Below are 21110 nucleotides of genomic sequence, written 5' to 3'. Positions count from 1 at the left end.
CAGTGGATGCACTAAGTCACTTTCCACCACTGAATGACTGTAACTGACAGCTAATGCTGCAGAGCTATCATGACAAAGACAAAGAAGTCATTGTCTAAATTTTTACTACAGAGTATATGCACAATGCACTGTGGTTTCCTGTCAACGACGGCGCAAGATAATGATTCATAACTGTCTGAAATCTCAATTTACGGCTCATTATAAAGGAAACTATAGTGAGTGTGAATTAGTGAATGAGAGAGTGACTCAGTGGTTTTCTACAAACACAGTTCTGAACAGTGTAGGCTTTGAATACTGAATATTAGCTACACTTGTAGTGATGACGTTGAGGTGATTACACCATGAATACCATCTGTGCAGAATTTAAGTAGAGAGTTATGTGACCTTACTCTTTACAGTAAATTCTTTGAAAGGTTGATGATATATGGACGGTTAGAGAAACAAGGACATCATTGTGAGGATTCAAGAAAAGTAGGAATCACATGGATGTCATCAGTTACATGTACCGTTCCAGCCTTGATTTTACCTTACTCTATGATGTGCCTGTCTGTCAAAAAAGGGTCTTTTATAAAGTTTGGAAGGTGGATTTGTAAGAACAAGACAAGAAACTGGAGTCCCATGTCAGTTATTATTGTGGTTATGAGATTGTGGACCTTTGATTGAATTGAATTTGATTGAATTGAATTGAATTGAATTGAAATGAATTGAATTGAAATGAATTGAATTGAATTGAATTGAATTTTGTTTTATTTTATTTTATGTATATTCTTCATTAAAACAAACATAAGTACATTAACAATATATACAAACAGACTGTCTATGCTGGGGGAACATATATACAGAGAAAAAAAACAAATTTAAACAAAAGAAAAAAATAAATAAAAATAAATAAAGAAAAAAGTAATCTAGATCCAGAATACTGTCTCATTAATTCATATGGAATTTATCAAACACATAGTTAGTTTATATTGTCTTTTTATTCTTAGGGCCTCTTATTGTAGTGTCATATTGTTGTAGCTCTTGATAGAAAATCCTGAATCTTGAAATCCGGTTTTGAGTCTGCCCACTTCTGCTTGTAAATGTGGAATTTTCCCAATAATAAAATAATTTTTTTACAAAAAAAATAATATATTTTCTACCTCATTACTTTCAAAACACATAAAATTGTCTTTATCCTGTAATTAAATTGTTTGTCCAATTTTCCTTATATAAAGTTGAACATACACCCAAAATGTTCTGGTATACATACTGTGATGAAGCAAATCACAGATTGCTTCTTCTTCTAATTCACAGAATGTACAAGAATATTTAATATCAAATCTAAATATCTCCAATATCTTTTTTTGCTGGACATATTCGATGCAGGATTTTAAAGGAAACTTCTTTAACATTATTATTAAAGCAGAATTTGCCCTCAACTCGCCAAATTGTCTGCCAATTAATTTCACTATAAAGCAAAGCCAAAGAGTTATCTTACTGGGAATGAATGGGTCCCTTTGTATTTCCTGTTGGAATGTTTTGCAGTGTATGTGAATGACATCAGCTGACCAAGGAAAAGATAAAAGTACATATATATAATAAATATATATATTGATATATAAAATATATTTTCCTAGCAGTTGACAAGAAGTAAATCGTGGACTCAAGCGTCAGTGAAATGGTCTATTAGAGCTACATTTTATTTCCCCACATCCCAAATTGAATTGTGTCCTTCCTTGAGGGAACCTTCCTTGCTTTAATGTCACCCACCACGGACTGGACTCCCTCGGCTTCCGTAGGTGTGTGAGTGGTTGGAGCGTGACGCAGAAGCGCTGAACGGGCAGAACACTTCTACTGTCAAGATGGCGACATCCGAGCCGGTAAGAGAGACAAGAGATAGCTCAAAAATCGACCAATATTCACGGAGAGACTCGCTACATGTTCACTATACCAGTCGACTTTGTTCTATAATCTCACTTCCTTGAAACGGCACCAACTATTTTGGTGAAATGGCTGTGTTTCGGCCCACAGATGTGTCACTTCGCGTGGAACACTGTTAGCCGTTAGCATGTGATGGATAAGGCAGTGCCTGACTTTGTTGGCAGGGAGGGACTCTGACTGGACGTCGTTCATTCAAACTACAATCAATGATTTGTTTTAATCTGCTTCGATATCAGAGTCAATATCATACGGTGATTTTAATCAACCGTCTGTACCTTTAAATGCTCGTGCTGCGATATTATCGATTACATTTTTGACAATCTTGACACGTGTGTATCTAGCTTGTAGCTTTAGCTTAGCACGACTGCTAAAACTAATGCTAGCGATGTTAACTTACCTAACTGTGGCGTTAGCGTATATTTTACTCACTGTGAATTTCCTACCAACCTTATGCTAGCTGTTTTCAGTGAGCTGTTACATATAATTGTTAAAATAATGATGTCGTATAGCAGGACAGTGCTCTCAAATAGTTAGGTTTATAGCCTGTATTAAAAGATAACGCTTACATTTGGATAGTGTGACCGTGTATGTGAGTGTTTTATAAGATATTTAGCTGTGTGTGTGATAGCTATTCCGTGGTGAAAATCAAAAACTAAAATGGATGCGATGGCCATCAGGTAGATGGTTTTGGTAATGTTGAAGAAAGTAAAAATGAGTTTTCAGAATTACCCTTTTTTACATTTAATACCTGGAATTGAGAAGGCAATTGCAAATGAAAAGGCATTTGCCCAGCTGGACTCGTCACACAAGTTTATGAAATCGTTTTTAGATAAGGAGAATACATTATTTAAGTTGCATTGTAACGCAACAGAGAGCAAAACTCCACATCTAGCCTCATGTCAAAAGATTAGTAACATATTAGTTCCTCTCTGACCTCAGCTTTGCATAAAACCTGCACAATCTCTGGATACTTAAACGAGACTGACATAATTTGAATGAATGTCTTCTTTCTCCAAATATAGTATATGATGTGTTTGTGTCTCTCTCTGCAGAAAGCACCTGAAACTGAAGAACAACAACCTGACAGCCAAGTTGTTGCGAATCCTGAGCAGTATATCAAGCACCCCTTGCAAAACAGGTGAGAATAAAACAGCTGCTGTTTTGTTTGACAGGATATTGCAACCGAGAGGTGCTCGTGCCCACACACACTGCAGTAATCTGATACTAGTGGAGATTTAGACAACACCAATTTCAATACTGTTCTTGTTGTGTAAACAGTATGTTTTAATCTTCTAAGCTTTCACATTGATGAAGAAGATTTTTATGGCATTTTGCAACAAAGACTGTAATCTATACTTGGTCATGTGGTATATGGCTGTTAAAAAGGACAAGAATATATCACAAGTGCAGCATGATAGAAATAATGGGACTGAGAATTAGTACGAGAGGGAAATAAATGATGTAACACAGCGGTTTAAAACAGGCTACATTCTTAAAGGTGTGTAGAATAAGGTCAATAGTCTAGTTCTGGCAGAACATGATAACCATTATTTTACATTTGGAAAATTAAATAGAGGTTGCATACCTTCTATTTTGCACTGAAAAGAATATTTCATCTTCATCTTGTTTGGGAGAAGGTCATTTACTGATTCTGCAAACCATGAATGTTCCACTGCCGTACAATTGTAACTTGTAATTGTAAATGCTGGTTTTGATACATAGTCAAATAACTTCTCTTTAATGATCCTGAGGATGTGTGTTGATTGTATTAACATGTTTTTAAACAATTAGATTTTTAGGAAAATTATTTGGAGCCCCTATAAAGCCTAAAAAATTAGCTTTGTAGCATCTGGTGAATATTTTTGTTGAATTTGTATTTTGTTGAAGATGCCATAGAAAAGAAAAGAGTCACAGGAATATCATGATGGTAAATGATTTACAGGTAAATGATAACATATGGGCTGTTTTTAGGTTTACAGAAGCAAAGAATAAAGAATTCTGCTTCCTACTGTCTGCTGCAATTGTTTCCCACTATTGTCCTTTTAGAAATGTTATCATAGTTCTGCGGTGGTGACGAGCTATTCAGGAGCATTGTCCAGTCAGTTTAGGAAATGCTGAATAGTTCACCTAGTAAGTCACTTCTAGTTCATTCTGCTTGTTCAGCCCAGCCTCAGAGGTCAAGGTAATGCACATCTGCTGCTCTAGCCTGCACCACATTAACCTAGGTGCTCAGATATTTGATTTAAACATGCTTTGGTTGGGTTATTGTTAGTGTGATGCCTCCACTGTAGCACCAGTAATGGTGGATGCCACAGCTAGAGAGGGCTCGTTGTCATTGTTGCTGTCTTGCCTCACATTTGTTCTCCATTATAAGGAAGTCCTAGCTTGTGGAATTAATTAGAATTTTGTAAGACTGGTGTATTGTGAAATATTATTTACAAATATACACCCAGTGTATTTGGTACACTTTACTAAAATTCTCTAATGCAGTCCTGCACTAAACCCTGTATTATAGATGTGTTACTGTTATTTAGCTCACCCTCATTGATACAAATGGGGTAGACCAATTGATAGAATAGCAGTCAGTATAACGCAATACACTTCAACAGCACCACAAACTACATCCTCCAAAAGTACCATACAGCTGAGTCAACATCTCTCCAAAACAGCTTCAACTAAAACTGAACATTATAAAAGTAATTAAGGTGGAAAGTATTGCAGGACTGTTGCATTACACTGCATAAGTTTTATCTAGGTGTACCTAATAAACTGGCAACTGACTGCATGTTGTAACATATCTATTGTAAAACTTTTTTTCCTCAGTGCAAGAACAAGTATGTATCTGCTATTAAAAGAGAAACCAGTCAGTGAAGTCAAACCAGCATAGATGCAGGCTTTTTCAGATGTCTGGACAAGTGAAGTGACTGACCACACTGGTCCCTTTAAAAATATTTAACAGTCCACTAGTAGAGACCCGATACTTACTTGAGATTGGAAAGGCAACAGTATTAATATCATATCTACTTTTATTTTTGTCAAGAGTTGTAAAGGTGAAACTACATATGGACTTGAACAGGCTGCACGTCTCTGTTACCTAGCTGTAACATAAGTAGGCATGATGATGACTTTCAGGTTTCAAGTCATGCAATGTGATTTTCATACGGTACTAAAATAACGGGAAAGCAACAGTTGCCGGAAGAAAACCTACAGCACACTGTGGAAAATATTCTGCATTAATATACAGTCTAATAAATGGGCTAAAAATGTTAGCCCAAAAAAAAAATGTTAATGTAAAAATGTTTTTTCTGCTGTGATTGTATTTCCAGTCAAGGCTGTTCCTCTCTTTAGAGATATCAATGGATGAAATATTTGTAGTCCTTTAGAAGGGAATGCCAAGATCCTCTGGTGTCTGAAAAACTGGCCCTATAAGTCCCTATGGCACTGAATTTTAAGGCCAGCACTGATGTCAATATTTTGGAATGTAAAAGAATTCAGTAATGATATATTGGCTAAACTAAAATGTCACTGAGAGAATGCAGACCTCCACAAGGCCAAATGCCTTATTTCACAATGTTAACAAAAGTGAAAAAGAATTTTTATCTGCCTTGTGATTCAGAGCCACCCCAAAGTTTAATGAGTTTTCCTTTAGCCAATGCTGCACCCTTTCATCAAGTTTTATTAAAAATAATCTCGTCAGTAGTTTTTCTGTAATCCCGCTAACAAACAAAACTGGAAAAAAAAAACTAACCAACCAAACTGACCTGAAAACATGACCTTGTTGGCAGAGGTAACAAACTATCTTGAGACAGAACGCTTTACTTTTTTTTGTTGCCGATTGAGTTACACATGGAGCTAGACATTTTGCAGTTAAAAAACACTTTCTATTTCTGTGACACTATTTCTAAATTACCTCAAACCTAGTTTGGCATTTCTGTACTGCCGGTTTTTGCTAATAGCTGACACACACCCCTATACGTTTATCGGCAATAACAAGGCTCAACAATAAAGTTTGCCCTGTTGCCTGGGGTAAGTAAAACACCTATTGGGGCTAGTGAATCTAGCAACTTGCTTGCCTGATTGGGCAAGTGGTAAAAAACAAAAAAAAGAATTCTGAAGATTGTTTATCTAGAGCTGATGATGGAAGTAGCTAGGAAGAGAGACATCTGGTTTTCTTCTCGTGCACATGCACAGTACCTTTCAGGGACTCAGGAGAAAATGGCGACGGTTAAAGTTTATGAACTGAAGCACAGGCAAGCATGAAAATTATCCTGGAGTTTAGATGGGCACCTTTTGAGGTTGTGGACAAAATAAAGATTAAACGTGACAGTAAACTTTAGTCTTTGTTGTCAGGCGATAATTGCTAATAAATAAAACAAAAAATTGACTTTGGGTAAGTATATTTCTGACCTTGTCCAACCAGGCAAGAAAAACCTAAATCAGCTGATATATGCTGCTATATCAGCAGCATAACAATAATTTAAATAGATCAAGATATTGTATTTGGGTTTTGTTTTGTTTTTTCAGTGTGTTCTCATACCATTTCTCATTGATTAAATGTTGCCACACAGTAACTGCTTTTCTGAACCACTCTGTTGATTCTTGTTTGGTCTCCATCCTTCATGTCAAAACAAGAGCCTGCACTTTGCCAAGATAGCTACACCTGTGTGTGGCAACACAGTCTACCGCCCACGCCTGAGGAAACCGCTTTACTGGATTGAGATTTTAAAGTCTTTTTAATTGGTCCGTGCCGTATTAGTCGTATTAGACAAATTTTTGTGACACACAAGGAGCAGGGCCCTCGATAATCCATCACTACCTTGACCTACTGTCTGCCATGTTTGTGTACATGCCACAACTAGGCAGGTAAACAAACAGTGGCCTCAGCTGGGTTCATCAGAGGAGTCTCGCCTGAGCGGTGTCTCGTCTCTCTGCTGCTGTTGTGTAATAATATGTGTCAGTGGAGTTGCTACATGGTATGAATATAGTGTAATGCTCTGGGTTATCTTCGTTATTAACACCTCTGTTTATGGCACATGGGTGGGGTTGATGATTGGTTACTGTTGTGTTGTGGTGGAGGGGGGGCACCGGGTTCGGCTAATGTCCTCTCATTGCCCTCACCCCTCCCCTGCCTGGCCCATCCCTCCTGGGAATAGATGAAAGAATAACAGCGGGCGTCACAAACAAAGGCTGCACTTGTAGTGCTGATGACGGCCGGTGTTCTCTGTTCTTCTGCATCGATATGCACGCTTTTGTAACAAGCTGTTGTGCTCTGTTGTGAAATAGGGTACATGTCTGTATTATTAGGACACTTGTTTCAGGTAATTTTGTTTTTTATACCATAGCACTCACGGTGAATGTCATTTTAGAAGTTTTCTCAGACTAGAGACGGATGGAGACATATTCTTATATTGTTTTGCTTTTCAAAAAAAGAAACTGTCAGTAAAATAAAGAAATGATTCTTATTGTGAAGGGCAGTTCACCCTTGAATCAAAAATACATTTTTCCTCTTACCTGTACTGCTATTTATAATAAGTCTCGGTTGCTTTGGTGTGAGTAGCTGAGTGTTAGAGATATCGACCGTAGAGATGTCTGCGTCCTCTAGAAAATAATGGAATTAGATTGCACTTTCAGATGGGAAGTGTTGTCTTTCTACTGAACTACACCTACAGCCACATCACCGTGCATCTACTGGTAGCTCACCTAGCACCACTGAGCTAGCTAACGTTACAGCTCAGTTGAGGAAGACCCCATTAATGGCTACATTACATTAATGTTTACTGCTCAGAAGCAAAAGTTAAAAAGTTAAGTAGTTTTGATTTTGAGATGAACTGTCCCTTTAGTGCTGCAGAAACTGAGTGTTTTGTTTCTTGTGTTTCCCTCTCTCAGATGGGCCCTGTGGTATTTCAAAAACGACAAGAGCAAAAGCTGGACAGAGAACTTGCGTCTCATTTCCAAGTTTGACACAGTGGAGGACTTTTGGGCGTAAGTATTATTCTACTAATGCTGTAATGTAATTATAATTTTATAGATTCTTAGAGGGATAGGTGGAGAGTTTAGATATATATCCTTTCATTAAATCATTTCTAACTAACTTAGGCAGCCTGAGCATCAAACAATTTGTTGTTTATGCTTACATTTTCTTCTGTTGTCTGTTTCATAAATATTAGCATGCCCCAAGTAAAAGGGGCTTGGTGTGTACCATGGCAGATGAAGCTGCATACTGTCAGTGAAGTCAACATTTTGGAAGACTCTTAACACCATTCTGTGTTTCTTACAGATTATACAACCACATACAGCAACCAAGCAAACTTGGCTTTGGCTGCGATTATTGTTTATTTAAGGTAAGGCCATTTTTAAATAATATCTGTTTTATCCCTTTTACACCATTGGGATGTTTACAACATGTAAAATTAGACTTGTTTGAACAGCAGAGTTTAACTTTTGACAGCTAATTCATAGTAGTGCCACACTTTCAAGAAACCATGAATGAAGTGTTACAGCTTTTTCTCTTTGTGCGTCAGGATGGGATCAAGCCGATGTGGGAGGACGACAGAAACAAGCTGGGGGGTCGATGGCTGATGACTCTCAATAAGCAACAGAGACACAATGACCTGGACCGCTACTGGATGGAGACGGTAAGAGGACTATTTTCGTGGAGCGACTCATAGATGAACCTGCTGTGTAGCTTCCTAACAGCTGAGATTCATGATAAAAAAGAATGGCATGATTCACATGGTGTGTCACGTTGTGTGTATTTTGCAGCTCTTGTGTTTAGTCGGTGAGTCGTTTGATGAGGCAAGTGAAGATGTGTGTGGAGCTGTGGTCAACGTCAGACCCAAAGGTGACAAAATAGCCATCTGGACGAGCAACTGCCAAAACAGGGATGCCATCATGACGATAGGGTAAGTCACCTCGTCAAAGGGATATAATGACACACAGCTGAAAGTGCTGAAATCTTAACATCTAAAAATCTACCTATCTAGTCAGGCATTGATGTTATAGACGTTATTTTAGGGATGCAAATTTGCCTCACTGCTGTGGCAGTGTGAGCTCTGCAACAGGGATGTTAAGAGACCGTCCATCCTGCACACACACACACACACAGTGTGTCAGGGCTAACTGTTAGCATCACATGGCAAGAGTTACCTGTTGAGGTTTAATAACAGAGTCGAGCTGTTTTGGTGTCAGTGCTGGTGAGTTTGTTGGGACCGTCTAACGGCTCTGTGTCCACCTCTGTCTCTGGGTCATTAGCTCATTTAGGGGTGCTGTAGTCTTCTCTCAGGAGAAACATCATGGCATTGCTCTTGCAGTGTTGTCCAACTCCAGTCTGGGCAACAGCAGACGCCACTTTCTCGTCATCTCCTCTCGAAGCACCAGTGTATTATTTTTATTATATATTTTTACCCATTATAACTTTTTAATTGGTAGTAATCAGTCAAAATTCGTGTTGTTAGGTAACAGTTAATTATTATTATTTGCATTATTTTGTTCACTAATTTTACTGTATTGTTTATACATTTATTATTTTATCTGTTACAATAATAATGATGGTAACATGTATTATTATTATTATTTTATACATTTATTTGTCTTTGTTTTGACTTTTTAATCTGATACTGATAAATTTAATTGCTCTTGAATCAATTTTACTCCATTTTTATCACTTTTTTTCCTTTTTGTCGTCTTGCATGCATTTGGCTAAAATTGACAAATAGTTTTTGTCTTTTTGTTTTTATGGTGTACACTTGCGGCTTGTCATTTATCTATGAAGCACATTAAACTGCACTAACCCTTAGAAAGGTGCTGTACAAATAGTTTGATCAATGATAGTATAAGTGATGGAAAGTACTATAGCTGACCACTAGATGGAGACATTAAGTCAGCACTAGTCTTCACGCAGTACTCACCTTCTTGTCTCTTTCCACAGGCAAAATTATAAAGAGCGCCTGAACCTCCCCATGAAAGCCATGATCGGCTACCAGTCACATGACGACACATCCAGCAAGAGCGGATCCACCACCAAGAACATGTACTCCGTTTGAAAAACTCCTCCACCCCCATTTCAACTTGCTGTAGATTTAAACAATTACCAAACTGCATCATCACAATAATAATTTTTGAGTTGTCAACTACTGTAGTGTCTTTTCCTTTTTATTGAAAAGAGAATTGTTCATAGCGTGTACAGCTGGAGCGTCCCCCAACACGAGAAACAAAGTGGGGTGATGGTTATATATAGGGAGGAGGCCAGAAAGGAGTATTTGGGCTCAAGATGTCACATGTGAGCTAGAGAACACAAATGATTTCCTTTTTAGAGTTGAAGAGTTCTGTGATTAATACCAGTGACCTCCCCTGGCTTAGCTAAAAAAGCTTTCTTTTCATTAATGGCTTGGAGTTAAAGAAAACAAAACAAAACAATATATTAACTATACAGCCTTGTGTTTTTCTCATGCTGAGTTCTTACTCCTCTCAAAAACTGTTTCTCACCTCACAGGTCAAGACGGTAGGCAACTTATCCTCTCACGGAACAAATTTTAAGGGCAATTTTAACTTGATTTATCCGGAAGTGTTAAGCATGAGTCAGGCTTTCAGACACACCAGCTTGAAGAATCTACAGTATCTTAGAGGTTTGTAAAAGCTGTGGTCACACTCCAAATTATAGGGTTTGGATTTACGGCCACTTATTATTTCAGCCATGCTGGAATTGTGGAATATTGCTTGTAGTACTATTTGAACTTTTTTTTTTCCTCTTCCCCTTACATTTATTTATAATGTATGCATTGCAGTTGAATTACTTAGTTGAAAGACAACCATGAAATATGTGTTTTTTCAAATTGTTTTTTTTTTCTCCTTTTTTGTTATTAAGGTCAATAATGTGGACTACTGCATATAGATGACATTTTTTACAGTGTACCATAAAGTAAAGATGCTGACAGAATTAGGTGTGCTTTTCACTGTTTTCTTCCTAACAAAAACTGTAGATAATGTCGCACTCCTCTCTTGGTTAATGCAAAAGGAAAGATGATATTCATTGTGAAATGATTTTGCTCATAATGTATCTTTTATTATCTGTAATTCCAGGATGTATATTACCTTCTTTCAAGTAAAGGTTAAGTGCTTTGCATTAAAACCGGAACTGTGTTGTGTTGTTTTGTGGACATTAATGGTTTCGTAATGTCAAAACTGTAACTTGAATCATGGAAAAATAACACTTGAGCCTGCTAGTTAGCTCTAGCAACCTGCACAAAAAAATATATTAGTGGAGGACACCCGTGGCTTGTAATAAATTCCCATTCAATTTTGAAAAACATTCACATTTTGTAATAAACAGCTAGAATTCATTCATTTTCTGTAATCGCTCATCCTGTTGGGGGTCGCAGGAGGGCTGGAGCCTATCCCAGCTGACACTGGGTGAGAGATGAGGTACCCCCTGGACAGGTCGACAGACTATCACAGGGCTGACACCTAGAGGCAGACAACCATATATGCTCGCATTCACACTTATGGGCAATTTAGTCACCAATTAACCTAACCTGCGTGTGTTTGCAGTGTGGGAGGAAGCTGGATTACCTGGAGAACATGCAAACTCTGACGTCAAAAGCAGACCTGAAAGCAGTCATTCATGCTTTTGTTCCCACCAGAGTTGACTACTGCAGTGGTCTTTTGACAAGTCTCCCCAAAAAACGCAATTAAAAAGCTTCAACCTTTTCACAATGCAGCAGCATGAGGTCAGACCACGTCACCCTGATTCGTGCGTCACTGCACTGGCTTCCTGTGAGCCACAGAACTGAATATCAGGCTGTGCTGCTTGTTCACACTCCTGCCAGTCCCTTCAGGTCAAGTAGGAGTGGGCTTTCAGTAGTGCTCAGTGCCAGGGCGGAACTTGATGTGTGTCAGTATAACATTCATTGTCAGTTTCAGTGTCTCATTAAAACCAAGTGTATAGTTTCTATTGAAGGTCCAGTGTGTAGGATTTAGGGGCATCTAACGGCAGAAATTAAATATAATATTCATCATTATGTTTTTGTTTATTATCAGCTGATAATAAGAACTCTTTTTCCGTTGTCTTATTAGGCGCCATTCCTATAACAGGGATTCCACCATGTTGTTCTAAATTAGGCTAGAGCAGATCAACCAAACACTGGATCTAGATACATGCAATCTGCAGCCTCACCGCTAGATGCCACCTATTCTTACACGCTGGACCTTTAAGCTAAGGAGTACAGTGACGCTTGCTGTAGCTTTGACAGAACTAATATTGAACGTTGAGTCAGTATGCTCCATGCTAGCACACATAGAAAATATGCTATACAGCTATTACGATTTTAATACAATGCCACTAGTAGCTCTATAGCTCGTTTGTCAGTCCACAAAAATTTTGCCACCCTTTGGCGACATCGGTTTTTGTCCTAGGAGGCTGAAATTTGGCATGGAGGTCAAGTGTGTGTGTACGAAGGTGTGTGTTTGTTTTCGTACAGAGTTGGGCAGCATGAACACAGCAAAAAGGTGCAAAACTTCCAAATAGATTCACAGTTGTACAAGATTTTGTGAATAGAGGGGTCATGCCAAAGGACAGATGATTAACTGTTTATACAAATGGGGAGTGTGTGTGTGTAAGCATGACTGTGTGGGTGTATTCATGTCTGTTGTCGCAGCTATTGCAAATTTACGCCCTCTTGAATGAAGACATCCATTTTGGTCGTTACATAATATATGTGTTTTTACTGCAATATGTAATAAATTACTACTATTGATTTAAAGGTGAATTATATTTAGAAATCCTCCCTCTACTGTAACATACATGTAAGACACCACACCCAAAAACTCTGTAACCTGTCGAGGTGTTGACGTCCTTCTTTTTCATACATGCTGTAACTGAATTCACTATTTTTAATGCCCGTCACTTAGTCATCCAGTCGAACAGGATCTTGTGACGTCATGGAGTCTTGTCTAACTGGGAGCACTGCAGCGTCCTCCACCCTTCTGATAGAGCCTCAGAGTAAAATCAGTGTATCAGCAGAACAACAGGACTTCTCAGTGAGTACAGTGGTCATGATTTTATTGAAGTGCCAAAGCTACAATGCCTGTGCTAAGATCCATTAAAGGACCGTAATGCGACTCTAACATCAGTGATACTGTCATGACTTTTCGGTCCTTATTAGTGTACCTAACGAGGAATTCATCATTGTTTACTATTTCAACATCTGATAAAAAGTAATTGCACAAAGAACACTGATTTACATAAATAAGGTGTTTTAGAAAGTGACTTATCAGGTTAATTGATCTGGTGGCAGGCGACTGATATGTTTTGTTCATTTGCTTTACAATCTAGTTTGTTTCAATAAATAAGTAATAAGAAATAAGGTAAGGTGTAAGGAACAGAAACGCACAGTTAAGGAAATTAATTTTAGGCAACATTATCAAGAGGGTGGGAAAACAAGTGGTCATAATCCATAAACGGCTTTAAATCTATCCCAGTAGTGGTGTCAAAAGTTATTGGTCCTCCAGCCATGGTCCAGCCACAGATGTCTTACTCAGTCCATCCTCACTGCTTGTGTGCTCCTGCTGGACCCTGGCAGCCTCATATCAGGACATTGTTATCATCAAAGGCTTTTCCTCCTCTCGTTCGTTCAACAGATTTGAGAGCATGTAAGACGAGAAGAACCAAAACTCCACGGCGAAGCTGAGCTCAAACAGCTCCAGGTTGACGGAGAGCATCCACTCAAATATAGCCGACAAGTGAACGTAATAGTACTCAGCCTGGGCAAATAAGACAACATCTGAAAGGTTAAAGTTAAGGATGTATAGAGCAGTGAGTGGCAGTCTTGTAAGATTATTATCTATTATTCTCACCTATATTCTGACAGAGGACAGTGTAGAAAAAAGATCCCAAGGCCAGAATCAAACCCCCAAACTTGAACGTGTGTATCACCAACTAGTGTCAACACGTCTTTGAGCTTAAACCCTAAACTGCTTCAGTAGAGGACTCATGTTGTGTCACTCTACAGCCTTCAGACATACATAATGTGAAGCTGATTGTTGCAGAAACAGTGGTTAAGACTGATGCAGCTAAAAATGTCATTAATGCATTTCTACTTCTGTCATGTTGTGGCCTCTCCCACTTTGTAAACAGAGCAGCAGACCGGATCCAAATATGGCACAAAGGAAACATGGTGCTCCAGAGCAGCTGGAGAGTGTAACTTAGGCGTCACTGCGTAAGTGAACTGCTGAAATATCCTGTTTCAAGTGACACTATAGGAACCCTACCATGTTTGCTAACATCAAGCCTGCTTTTACCAGCCACACCTATGGTCATAGGCTTTGCTGAATACTCACCCCACAAACAGACAGTCAATTCAGCCCAAGATTTATGAAAGGATACGGCAGATGGTGACGATGGATTGAACTACACAGGAGGTGATGCGCAACGGGTAGAGAACCTTCTCGTATCCTGACAGCACACACTTCTTGGTCAGCGCAGTGAGCAGGACAGAGTAGAAGCAGATGCAAATGAAACTGATGGCAGCTCCGAAGTAGTGAGGGAGTGCTAGGTAACCTGGCTGTGGAGGACAGACAGTAGTTTGTTAACAGATGAATAAACAGCTGGAATCAGGGCAGATGTTGATGTAAACATTTAATAGAAGTGTGTGCCAAACTATTAACTCACTAAAACCCCCTCTTGCAGCTCGGGGTGCAACTAAGTAACTGTGTCACCTGAGAAATGGTCATTTTTAATTGAAGAAACAGAGGCTGAGTGTTTGAGTGGTGAAAAAATCATTATGCAGCAACTTTTTTTTTTTTTTTTTTTTTTTTTGTTAAATAGTAACTGGTTCCCATTCACTACTGTTAAACACACTGGTTTTATGGTCTGGTAATATCAGCATGTTACATTATGCTTGTGTTGCTAATGGGTCTTTCAAACAGTTATTATTATAAGTAGTCAAATAAAAATGGTACAGCTTACTCAAAATCAACCCATCTTATATTTAAGGGCGCATATTAGGCTTTTCCATATTTTCTGTCAAATATAATGTTACAATGTTCATATTAAACAGGGCTTAAGTTTCTAATAATGAGGTAAATGTATGTTACAGTAACCCATGTGAGCAGAAACCTCAGGCCTCAGAGTGTTCTGAATACTACAAATATTACAAAGTTATTTCTAAGGTCATCTGCTCCAGGCACACTACTGCAAGTGTGAACATATCATACACCGATAAGTGTAGCTACATGCTAACATCAGGGAAACATATAAACTTGGTTGCTGATGTTGTTCATTTCTCCCCAGTTTCGGATCATGTTCCCGTTGGAACATGTCCAGTTGTAAAGATTTTGGTTCAGAAGCTTTAATTTGTGATTTTTCATGGTTCATTCATCTTCTGCTTAACGAGTTGGTGGTCGCGGGGGTGGTGGAGCCTATCCCAGCTGATATTGGGTGAGAGGCAGGGTACACCCTGGACAGGTCACCAGACTATCACAGGGCTGACACATAGAGACAGACAACCATTTATGCTCACATTCACACCTGCGGCCAATTTAGAGTCACCAATTAACCTACATGTCTTTGGACTGTAAGAGGAAGCTGGAGTACACACAGAAAACCCACGCTGACACGGGGAGAACATGCAAACTTCGCACAGAAGGGCCCCCCCCACTACGGAACCCTCTTGCTGTGAGACAATGCTAACCACTGCAATGCCGTGCTGCCACTTTTATTTTTTCATGGTAATAATTGCCAAAAAAATGAGCACCTGTCTCTTTAAGCCCTCCTCCTACAAAAGCTGAGTTTGCTCTGATTGGTCAGCATTTTCAGGTTTTCTGCTTTTGCGATTTTTCATGGTAATTTCAGTAAAACAGAAAACCCCGCAAACGCTGACCAATCAGAGCAAACTGGGCTTTTGGAGGAAGACTTAAAGAGACAGGTGCATAGGGTAAATACAGGTGCTCCAGCACAGACAGACACAAAATAAAATGCTTTTGAACATTAAAACAGATAAATATGTTCTAGTAAAACCCAGAATACAAATATGAACCTGAAAATGAGCATGATGGATCCTTTCTAAAAACTGTACAGAAGGTGTTTAAGTTTGTGTCAGCTTTGCTTTTGCTTTTAATCATTACAGAGGACATAAAGCAAACAGTTACCCACCTTTGTTTGCTGTTTCAGCACAGGTGCACATCGAAGCTGTTCGGCTTTATTGTTAACATTATATGACGAAGTCCGGTCAGCTTACTGTATTGCAAGGTGAATATCTCTCACATATATTTGTCCTTTGGGAGCAATCTAAAGCTGTTAATTAAACTTGTTCAAATATTGAGCAGGAAGTGCAGTACTTACATTACAGTTTCCAGCTGCAAATGCCCCCAGCGCTGCAACAACACCAAAGACCAGTGCAACCTTGCTCAGCATGGAATGGCATGAGTGTCTCTCCATAATGTGGGCATGGTGGAATATACAGAACAGCAGAACTAAAGAGGAGATCACAGCTGTTAAAACGCTTATCACTGACACCATACATGATGTGTTAGGCAGGTAAACTCACAGAGAAAGGATCCAGCATTGATTGTGGCTGTAAATAGCGAATTTTGTGGCGCACTGGATCCACTTGAGCTGGAATCACACATCACATTCAGTTAATTGTGTCTCACTATTTGATTCCAATGGAAAGGATAAGTAAAACAGGAAATTACATGGGCTGGATTCTCACCTTAAAGTGGGAGCAAAACAACATCCAGTGGTCTGATTTCCATTGCAGCTGCTGTCAACCCCCCTGAAAACAAATGAATGAGCCTATGTCACATCCAAAGGCTGATTGTGAACTATCTACAATAATAATAATATCTACAACTCACCAGTCACTGAGAGAGCACACATGATTGTTGGCACGGGCCAGGGCATATCTGGAAATATAAAACAAAAGAAGAACTATAGTGACACCATTTTAATATTTGGGCTCTATAGCATCCTTGGTTTGACAGGAATTAAGATTCAGACTAGTGGATGGTATTTTGTATTACTGGTGTGTTGTAATACAGCATCAAAAAAAGCATAATGTTCCAGGTTTTCAGAGTAAAGGTAGACCTCCAGTCATAAACAGCACATGCCTGTTGAATGAATAAATTTATGAGGCTTTCTGGGAAGTTAAATGTCCAGTGTGTGGGATTTACTGGCAGAGAGGGAATACAGTATAATGAGTCTGTTTTCTTTAGTGTATAATCACTTGAAAATAAGAGTTGTTGCGTTTTCCTAGAATCCACAGTACAGCCCAGAACAGACAAACCAAACACTGGCTCTAGAAAGAGTCATTCATGTATTTGCGTTTTCACATTTTCGCATCAGCCACTGTAGTTAGAAGCCCATCTGTGATGAGCAGCATCGGAAAAACACTGATTTGTAACATGAAAGTGCTTTATTCAGTGTTTCTACCATTTTAAATCACTGGGTTTGTTTGTTTTAGGGAAGAAGAGTCCTCTGCAGACAATTCGGCTCACAGTGAAAACCTCCTAAAGGTCTGGATCTTAAATTATCAGAGAAGGTGAGCAAACATTAACACATTGTGGTCAGCAGCCGACATGCCAAACAGTGTCAAAGGAACACTGATTTGTGATGTGACACTGCTTTATTCAGTGCTGTAATCACCTGGGGTCTCATTAATAAAACAATGAGTAGGATCCATACTTAAAATGTACGCAGACAAAAGCCAAAAATATTTGACAGTTTCTACCATCAGGCTTCCCCCTAACCATCTTCATCGCCAATTTACCGTGCCCAAAATGCTCGTAAGCATGTGTCAAAGTTTCCTCCCATTAAGGCTGTTTTTAAGGATCACAACTTTTGCGTGGGAAGTGGCGTATGCCTCTTTCAGGCCATGTTTTGTGTGACGCGATGTTTATAAATGAGACCCCTGGTTTGTTTAATTTGGAAAGAAACAGACCACAGTGAATAATCCAGTTCCCTGTACAAACCTCCTGAACGATTACTACTGAAGGAATTCTAACTGGAAGAAGTTTCAGCTGTTTGCAGTCTGCAATCCTCACTGCCAGACACCACTAAATCCCCCTAAATCTTACACACTGAACATTTAAATATATGTTTTCTAACTCTATAAAACCATGGCAGTAAACTACCATTGTTAGAAGAGAGGATGACTAACTTAGCCCACTGTCCTCCAGTGATATTTCATCATTAGCACCAAATGGATCAATAAACCACCACAGATTATTCTGACATAGGAAAGAAAGAATTTGTCTGACAACAGTCCAAAGAATGTGCTCATAAATAACTCCACATGGCAGTGGTTCATGAAGCAGAATGAGGAAAACTCATCACTGCACGCCTACAGAGCTTGAACATTATCGACATGAATAACAAATAGATTTAGAAGAAGTGGACTGACAGGTTTTTCCCCGAACAATTTTGTCTGTTAGTATTTCTCGAAAGTCTGGTGTGCACACCTCTCGACACACAGACAAGCCCATCCACATCTGTCAAGGCTGCTGTTTCATAACATGTGCTCAAGTGTTTTCTCAGACTGCTCTGACGTGGACTTTTAGCAAACAGCACATACAAAGACTGAAGATGTTTCAATAAAACTATGTGAAATGACTGTCTGCCAAATATAATACAATGCTCTATCATCTCTTTTAGTTCAAGGCCAAGTGTTATCAGTATAACCATTGGAATCTTAATGCCCTCCGCCAAGAATATACAGTTCAAATACTAATCTTGATGATTATAAAGTAGTCCAGATATGTTGTTGTCAGAAGTGCTAATGAGGAGTTACATTATCATGAAGCAACGGACAAACCGTTTCAAACTATGAACAGATGTATTCACTTAGATGGTTTACAAGTTATAAAACTAATATAAAAGTTCCATTTGCATGACAGCACACAGGCAGAGGCAGTATAAGAGCTGTACTTGTAAAAACAAATGAAGGATCACTAGGGAGTAAAAACAAAAGAGGAAGTGTGAATTTCTGGGAAACTTACACACTCCATGTTCCGATGAAGGACACCAGGGAGAGCGAAATGGGGAAGATAATCCACAGCACCATGTCTGAGTTTTGAAGAAGGGAAGTCACAAATCAGAGCAGGGGTTCTTGAAGCCCAAGTGTCGTAAAAACACTCAATGGTAGACCTCCTCAGGGGTTTGCAGATTCCTCATGGAGTCAGCATCATACCTACAGAGCAAGAAAACAAAGTCCTAACCCTGTATGATGTCAGTGCAGTTCAGGTTCTTCCAGCACAAAGTCACACTGTGTAATGAGTGATAGTCTTCCACTATCCAGAGTACAGTTCTGCTTTTATGGGAGCGTCTCTTTCTTTGCCACTCCTTTGGAGCACCACCTCACCATGACAGACCAAATGTTGGGAAACATGGGTTGGTCTTCTAGATGTTGCCACAATGTTTGTTTTATGTCAAACAGGTTAATGCTACATATCAAATTTTGAGTTGTGTACTCTGTAGAATTTGTTATATATACACTCCAAGGTGTAGTCTCTTTAAACAGAATGTGTGAAGATGTGTGTCCAGACACTGGATGTGACGGTTAAAGGTAAATGTCAGAACAAAACGGCATCTCTGTGTGACAGTGATCATAGGAATGCTTTGTATGTTCAGTGACATGCTTTGTTTTACCTGTCATCCAGTGGTGGATTGAACATCTGATCCAGTAAGTGCAGTTTTGAGGTACTTATACATGAGTATTACTATTTCATACCTCTTTATATCTCTACTACACTACATTTTGGAGGTAAATATTGTATTGTGTGGAATATTTTAAATAAAATAATAAAATAAAATACTGTGCATATGTAAAAATAACAAATAAAGAAATTAATAAGTTAACATAAATGAACATTTCATGTTGAAAAAGGAGTAGGAAGAAGTAAACTGCTTGTCTACTCCTATCCCTGTTCCACTGCATTTATTGGACAGCTTGCTACTTACTTAGCCAATTAAGTTTATTTATGTCTAGCCTACATATGATACAGTAAAATTACAAATGTGGGATCTTATTATAATTGAGTATCATTCAACTGTGGTGCTAAAGTAGGCTGCCACTATGACTGACTGTCTCTGTCTCTTTATTATATTCCATGTCACTCATTCATTCATCTTCTAACCGCTTCATCCTTTTGAGGGTCGCGGGGGGGGGGCTGGAGCCTATCCCAGCTGACATCGGGCGAGAGGCAGGGTACACCCTGGACAGGTCGCCAGACTATCGCAGGGCTGACACATAGAGACAAACAACCATTCACGCTCACATTCACACCTACGGACAATTTAGAGTTATCAATTATGTTTATTATCAATTATCAATTATCAATCTGCATGTCTTTGGACTGTGGGAGGAAGCCGGAGTGCCCCCACGAAGGGCTCCCACGCCCAGGATCGAACCGGCAACCCTCTTGCTGTGAGGCGAGAGTGCTAACCACCACACCACCATACCGCCTCATCCATGTCAAGGTAATCTTAAATGCTATATCGTAGGCAATTGGACTTGCTTTGAGTTTCTTGTACACGTTTCGCCAGTTGCCTATGATATAGCACTTAAAATATATTCTGCTTCTTTTTGATGCTTCCTTATTATACTGCTTCATGTTTTTAGACTGTGTGCTTATTATATTGTTCTTTGTCTTTGTACAGTTTACTTAGGCTATTTCATGTGCTTATATGTTGCTTTGTATTTTTTCCAGATTCCATTGTAACGTTGAAAGTTTTCCCACTGTGGGACGAATAAAGGATTATCTTATCTCATTATAGCACACTTAGGTAAATGATGTGACTATGTGTTCCACCGCTGCAGTAATATCTCATATGCAACAACAAAAAAACAACCTTGGACAATTTGGGGTTTTACATAAGGGAATAAAATGAAGAAGAGCTATTGTTAGTATTCGTAAGGCACTTTATGATCATTTTTTTATGACTGCACAACAATTAACTATTTTACTCTTATTTACTGTTTACTGTCTTTTTACTATTTTTTTGTTCCTTACAACCAATTAATTATCTTGATTGTTTCACTGAGGAAATAAACTAAAGGCATGTCAACATTAGAAACAGGAGTTGTGTTTGTAATTGAGGAGCCAATCATTAAACTGTGGTACTTCAGTAGACCATAATTACTTATGTAAATAATCCATGTTTTACCACTGCTGTAGAACAACCTGGGGAAAGATGAGCC

At 38.9% G+C, this 21110-nt stretch overlaps 2 protein-coding genes across 2 annotated transcripts; one reads left to right on the top strand and one right to left on the bottom strand.

Annotated features, from left to right (window-relative positions):
- The first annotated feature begins 1740 nt into the window (after positions 1–1740).
- On the top strand, positions 1741–11047 carry eif4e1c (eukaryotic translation initiation factor 4E family member 1c). The gene is made up of 7 exons (XM_033612425.2): positions 1741–1859; positions 2973–3058; positions 7807–7902; positions 8198–8261; positions 8442–8555; positions 8683–8822; positions 9848–11047. Exons 1-7 carry the CDS (start codon positions 1842–1844, stop codon positions 9960–9962), a joined length of 633 nt encoding a protein of 210 aa, XP_033468316.1. The 5' UTR covers positions 1741–1841; the 3' UTR covers positions 9963–11047.
- Positions 11048–12959: 1912 nt separating this feature from the next.
- Positions 12960–19212, bottom strand: LOC117248083 (transmembrane protein 150A). Its single transcript, XM_033612821.2, has 7 exons — positions 18910–19212; positions 16771–16818; positions 16626–16688; positions 16461–16528; positions 16256–16386; positions 14300–14477; positions 12960–13697 (listed from the first exon to the last, which is right to left on the bottom strand). Exons 1-7 carry the CDS (start codon positions 18972–18974, stop codon positions 13504–13506), a joined length of 747 nt encoding a protein of 248 aa, XP_033468712.2. The 5' UTR covers positions 18975–19212; the 3' UTR covers positions 12960–13503.
- Between the last annotated feature and the right edge of the window lie 1898 nt (positions 19213–21110).

Source organism: Epinephelus lanceolatus, chromosome 17, assembly GCF_041903045.1.
Source record: "Epinephelus lanceolatus isolate andai-2023 chromosome 17, ASM4190304v1, whole genome shotgun sequence".
Taxonomy (NCBI): domain Eukaryota; kingdom Metazoa; phylum Chordata; class Actinopteri; order Perciformes; family Serranidae; genus Epinephelus; species Epinephelus lanceolatus.
The sequence above is the reverse complement of the archived record's forward strand: the minus strand, read 5'-3'. Positions and strand labels throughout refer to the sequence as shown.

What these genes read in the sequence shown, in the direction of transcription:
- eif4e1c (XM_033612425.2), top strand. An exon ending in ACCGCTACTGGATGGAGACG is followed by an intron (nt 8,556 to 8,682) that starts GTAAGAGGACTA and finishes TGTATTTTGCAG; the next exon opens with CTCTTGTGTTTAGTCGGTGA. An exon ending in GATGCCATCATGACGATAGG is followed by an intron (nt 8,823 to 9,847) that starts GTAAGTCACCTC and finishes CTCTTTCCACAG; the next exon opens with GCAAAATTATAAAGAGCGCC.
- LOC117248083 (XM_033612821.2), bottom strand. Translation starts at nt 18,974, where the DNA reads ATGGTGCTGTGGATTATCTTCCCCATTTCGCTCTCCCTGGTGTCCTTC. An exon ending in TTCATCGGAACATGGAGTGT is followed by an intron (nt 16,819 to 18,909) that starts GTAAGTTTCCCA and finishes TTATATTTCCAG; the next exon opens with ATATGCCCTGGCCCGTGCCA. An exon ending in ATCCATCGTCACCATCTGCC is followed by an intron (nt 13,698 to 14,299) that starts GTATCCTTTCAT and finishes TTAACCTTTCAG; the next exon opens with ATGTTGTCTTATTTGCCCAG.